The following is a 6,000-nucleotide window of genomic DNA, read 5'->3' as shown; positions in this document are numbered from 1 at the left end:
ATGAAATGGCATTTATTTGTCGTGATTTGTGAAGGAAAATAACCTCAGTATAAAAAAGAATTAACATAATACAAAATTCTGAAATACCGCGTGAGTATCAAGAGAGTTTCGATAATATCTCAACGAAAAGATGATTTGTATCCTATTGGCAGTGTCAAAAAGGCAATATTTAAATGAATTGAAATTATTAATTCAATTAATCAGAAACTATTAAGTTTATGCATACATGATAAATTACACCGTATTACATTAGCTTTATAGATGATATTTGTATTCTGCAACTCCACGTTTATAGACAGGCTCGCCCTCGTCGCGTCATCGGATGGATTAATCGAAGCTGGGCGAAAGGTAGGTGCCGGTCTCCTGTTTTCTCTATTGGGGCTTATAAATGTGGCAGTGTGTCTGCATCAATGGCGTAGCTCTTTGGAATCTGAAATTGCATCCTTTAATGACTATAGACTACTTCTATTACATGTGACTACATGACTGGTTAAATTTAGATGTGGTTACATTATTTACTACCCTGCCGACCTAGCATGCGCGCCATGACAAAATTTGTAGACTCTTTTTCTCGCGTTTTTATCGTTTATCTCTATATGTCTATTGACACATGCCTGCTCATTTTCTCGACCTGTTATGTCAAATGGAAATGGAGCAGGGATGATGCTATGTATGTGTTTAATGTGTTGGTTGTTGTTATTGACAAGGGCGCCTCTCCGCGATTTTACTTGATCTAAAGCATATCAGTTTCAATTAGTTCTACTAGTTTAATGTGTTATTAGTTGCGCCACCACTATTGAATGATATTCATGATATTACGTCACCGATCTATGTCTATCTTACGGGGCTTGGGCTGACTAAAGATCATAATGTGAAATTCGCAAGTTGTTTAATGTACTGTAATTTTAAAGTTTTATTTTTTTGTCTCGCTGTTTTAACATAGATTTGGTTCTGTTACAAAACCTCTATCAGGAAACCAAATCAGTCGCACAGTCCTATAACAGAACCACTAAAATAAACACAGCGTTTAAACGCCGCGTTTTTACAACGCCTATGTCCAACAAAGCCAAACCACTAAGCCGCCCATTGTGCGAATCACATGACTCACGAAATATCATATTCTATCGCGGTACATTGACCGGGTAAGGCCATTATCACACGAACGGACAGTTCTCGAAGGATTTTCACAAAGAAATAATAAACAAATGGCGGAAACGTCGCGCTCGTTATACGGTACATTTGAATGGATGTCTATTAGCGTAGATTTTTTTTAATGGGACCTACTTAGTGTCTAACAACGGCATTAGGCTCTATGTACAAGGCGTGATAATTGCATTTTTACTTGCTAAATAAATGGTTTAATTTAGCAAGCGTTTTTTCAGACCAAAATTTGGAATTAAAGGCTTGAGAACATGTCGATCAACTGGCAATTTGCTGTTCTATTCACTGGTGCTTTTATTATGTAAAGTTGTCAATTTAAATAATACTAATTAAGTTTTTATTTGGTATTAATATGGTATTGTAAATATTACAAAAAAATGTTTAATACTTGAATTATCGTAACAAACCTAGGAATGATATTTAAGTTTTTCTTCTTACTGTCAACCTGGAGTCTGCAACTTTGTCCCGGCATGGCGACAACTTCGCCCCCTATCACATCATGGGACGGAACACACTTGGCGAAAAGTGGGTGCTCCGGTTGTACATCTGTCTATTTCTTTGGGAATATAAAGGCGCGTGTGTGTTTGAAACGTTGAGATAAGTAAAAATTTGCTAATACATCTCTTGCGCTGTTGGCGCAAATTAATATCCTACAATAAATATGACAGTCTTAGCAGGATATGGACATTAAAATGGTAATATTGTGTACTTTCTCCTCCCCTAAGAGGGGGATATATCCTGGCATAAGTCCAGACTAATAAATAAGTTTAGTCAGACGGCCCTAGTGTAAGAAAAGTATAAAGGCAAGTATTCCTCTATTATTTGTTTTATGGTTATGAGAGATTATAGTCGCGGCTTTCGGTTCGGGAGAGTTACGACATAGCTTGCCTCTTAAAAGGATGAGTTTGTTGGTCTTTCCCAATGTATAATCAAATACTTTTCTTCACAAACTTTCGCATTTATATTATTAAGATAAGACAGTAAATAGTTAATACTCGATTATCTTACTTTTGATTACGCAACTTGCACGCCACGAATTATAAATCAACGCGCATAAATATTTAAAGGTGGAAAATGGGTTACACCAGGTCGTGGCGCGTTTAAATATTAAGGGCAGAGAACGTACCGTGTATATACCTACGTCATTTGCGAACGTTGGAAAAATAAAACGTTTAATCACCACCAAAATGTTTACTCGTCGGTGAAAAAAAATATTTGTTTGTGTTAAAAACATTGCCGAGTATAATTTTACGATCTCGGCCACTGGAAACTTTGATATCTTCACGGGGAAGGACGGCTCGTGTTGTTTTTTCTAGGCTATTTGGCTGTCTAGACGGTATTAATTTTCTTATATAAACTTTTAATGATAATGCGAGGTTTTGTAGTAGTATTTATAATGATATCAGCCCTGTATTATATACTTTTCCATTGCTGGGTTCGAGCCTCCACTACTATAGAGAGGGATTAGGCCTTAGTCCACCACGATGGCCTAGTGCGGATTATTAGAATTCAGACACCCTAAAAATTCCTATAGAGAATTTCTCAGGGATACAGGTTTCCTCACGATGTTTTCCTTCACCGTTAGAGCAAGCGATAATTTACAAAGAATACACACTTAATTTTAGAAAAGTCAGAAGTGTATGCCCTTGAGATTTGAACCTGCAGACATTCGTCTCGGCAGTCCGTTCCACACCCAACTACATAGGCTGTCGTCCGTTTTGTAGTACTTAATCTTGTTCCTTACGAGGACGTAACGCACACATTTCGATACTCTTATGTATGTCCTAGAAATAATACGGAATAACCGCCATTCTCAATAAAGGATCCCAAACGCCTTTTTCCATCTATTTAAAAATTGACCAATCAGAACGAGGTTTTTTGACATACGCACAAATAAGTCATTTTGATTGCTCATTCTCGAAATCGGATTGAAGATTGAGATTGGGATCGTTTATTGAAAACGCTGTAAAATTTTAGATTCTACATCTAATTAATTAGTCATTCTTCAATCAAACGGCAGTCTTGTGCAAGGTTTCTCATATGGGAAGGTATATGAGAAACTTAACATACTGCTGTTTCGTTTGTAACCGTTATTCTAATTTTGTTAACAAGCTTGTGTGACTAGTAGGTTGACTTCCTCGGTGCCGTTGTTGTAATTGTATGCGGTACGAATATGACTACCGCGCTAAGGTCCTGGGTTGGAATCCCGGATCGTGTCAAAAATAATTGTGACTGGGTTTTGCCATATGAAAGATTACTCCGTCGCAGCTCGGGATTAGGAAGTGTAGTAGTGTGATACCTCCGTGCCTCGGAAAGCACGTAAAGCCGTTGGTCCTGCGCCTGATCTCTCTCCAGCCATGTCGTATCGCCTCACCAGACTAAGAGAGTGAAGGAATAGAGTATGCACCTGTGTATTGCGCACACACTTGCGCACTAATATATCTTCTGCCTACTTGGCTGATCTCCGTTGAGATTGGCCGCCGTGGCTGAAATTCGGTTAGGAAAGAATTATAGTTGGTGTGGCTACTAGGCATTGTAGATCTTAACAAATGGCTTAGGATGTTAACACAATTCAGTGTCATTTAGAATTTTTAAATTTGAAGATCCCGGTTGGGTTGCTACTTTTTTTTTATTACTTTGAATGACGAGACGAGCTTGCCGTTCCCCTGATGGTAAGCGATATGACGGCCCATAAACAGTAGAAACACCATCCAACACCGCCCTTACTGCGCTCGCCATCGTGAGACATGAGATGTTAAGTCTCATTATGTCTAGTAGACTACAGTGTCCTTCAAACTGGAACACAACAGTGACTACACACTGCTGCTTGTCGACAGAAATATACATTGCGGTGGTACTTAGCCAGGCGGCCTACTCTTATGAGAGATCTACCAACCACCAACCAACTACCAGTTGGTAGTTGTTAAAATTGAGTCTTACAAAATAATGTTCTCAATGCCTCACCAACACAAGCTCTAATCACGCCAACACGCGAAAAACAATCGCGACCGTGAACTTACCGAGGCACAATAACCGGGGGCCGATGACCTGACCAATTTCGGACAACGCTTATGTCGGGAGACATGTATGTTTAGATGTTTATTTATAGATGCGGAAGTGGTGGGGGTTCGGGATGGTTGGGTGGAAATTTGGAAACGTTTGGTTCGTTGAAGGATGGATTTGGTTGGTGAGTTACGTCAATTGATGATATTGCATGGGATTGTGAACGGGCGAGCTGGTTAGCTTATAATCTTCGTCGTCTAAGCACGACGATGTGTGACGAACACAGAGTAATGGAAATATCCTGATGACGTTAAAGGAAGTCGCTGTCAGAGTCATCGACAAAGAACTGGTGCAATTGATGCAAGTATCCCCAATATTTTGAGACGGTTCTAAATTGATAGATTCCGAGAATTAACCAATCAATATAACTCATTGGTAAGCACTTAAAAAAACTTTGATCTGATTAGTCCATATTTCAGAAAGATCGAAAAAGATTGAGATTATTAAAATGATGCAATAGGTTAGTAACTTTAGCCGTATCGCTATCGACATATTTTGTTAATCTCTCATCGACAAGATTAAATATTATGTCTTTCTGGTCTATATAAGTTAAGAAACACATGACACGCTAGGAATTTCAACCTATTACGGTAAATTGTTAATCATCTAACGGATCATTATGTGTTGCGGAACGCGGTATCTTAACTCTTATTTATGACAGTGTATCGTTGACATAATCTAGCTAGAAACGTGTGGGTGAACCACCCACTTCGGCCAAATGACCTGATAAATACATTGGGGATGTAGTTATAATGTGCTTGTATCAAAAGCCACGTGAAGTGTCAGTTCGGGTTTTGTACGGTGAGTGAGTTTTGGATCTTCAAAACCTTCCTTCCGTTCCTAATCTTTTCGTATAAGATCCTTTACCCACGGTATATTTATTCGTACGGATATAATGCGGTTTTTGTACGCTTCTCTTCTCAATAAGAATGTGTGTAATAGTTCAGAATGTAGCCTTTTTAAACGTGCATGGCAAAATGATTTCACTGCACCTGGATGATAAGTTCAACAGATCTAGATAAGTATTGACTGACGATTATTTATCCCTCGCCAGTTGCAATTATGGCGGCTTGTTTGAAACAGAATAGATACATTGCTCTCTTAGTAAAATAATGACCTATTCCAAAATTGTTAATTTCTGGGAGTCGTCCAAAAACTCATTTCTGTTTGCTACCTTTTTTAATTATTTTTTTTTCATGCCAAACGTTTCAGTTTTTACGTATCTTTAACAATTTCAATTTTATAGCAAATTAAAAAAAAGTCCAAAACAGAAATGAGTTTTTTGACGATTACCACAAATTAACAATTTTGGAATAGGTCATTGTTTTATTAAGAGAGCGACATACTGATTCCAGAACGCGACACCTTTACGTTCGCCACTATGGGGGGTTTCACACCTTCTGTACAGTGATCGTTATTCGAGCGGATATAATTCCAATATCAGCTGCTTTGCTGCTTTGGGTTTAAAGCGTGTCAGTTCGTTTAAGTATCCATAGGCTCAAAATCAAGGAGCACATCCATGTTTCTGGTATTGTAGGTATTCATGAGAACGGAGATCATTTGAAGACCCACTTGCGTACCTGTTGGATTTAGCTATAAAAATATGTTTGACGGCGTCTGTAGCGCTTATGGCAAATGTTTGTGTTATCCGCAAATATTTGAATGTTGGGAATCCCTATGTTGCTTTCTTATCATGGATATATGTGTCAATTTTGGCCGACCATTTTTTTTAAATTTTATAGTGTCGGCACTGGGTGCTACATTAAAAATACAAAT

The 6,000-nt window shown here is 38.3% G+C and overlaps 1 protein-coding gene across 5 annotated transcripts in view; it reads left to right on the top strand.

Annotated features, from left to right (window-relative positions):
• Positions 1–246: 246 nt before the first annotated feature.
• LOC115440301 (phosphatidylinositol 4-phosphate 5-kinase type-1 alpha) overlaps positions 247–6,000 on the top strand; it is a 50,237-nt gene continuing 44,483 nt past the window's right edge. For all 5 annotated transcript variants that reach the window (XM_037439830.1, XM_037439829.1, XM_037439828.1 and 2 more), the window contains exon 1: positions 247–348. In XM_037439830.1, coding sequence (XP_037295727.1) covers positions 262–348 — 87 coding nt within the window. In that variant the 5' untranslated portion in view covers positions 247–261. The remainder of the gene's footprint in view (positions 349–6,000) is intronic.

This window comes from Manduca sexta, chromosome 18 (genome assembly GCF_014839805.1).
Source record: "Manduca sexta isolate Smith_Timp_Sample1 chromosome 18, JHU_Msex_v1.0, whole genome shotgun sequence".
Taxonomy (NCBI): Eukaryota; Metazoa; Arthropoda; class Insecta; order Lepidoptera; family Sphingidae; genus Manduca; species Manduca sexta.
The sequence above is the reverse complement of the archived record's forward strand: the minus strand, read 5'-3'. Positions and strand labels throughout refer to the sequence as shown.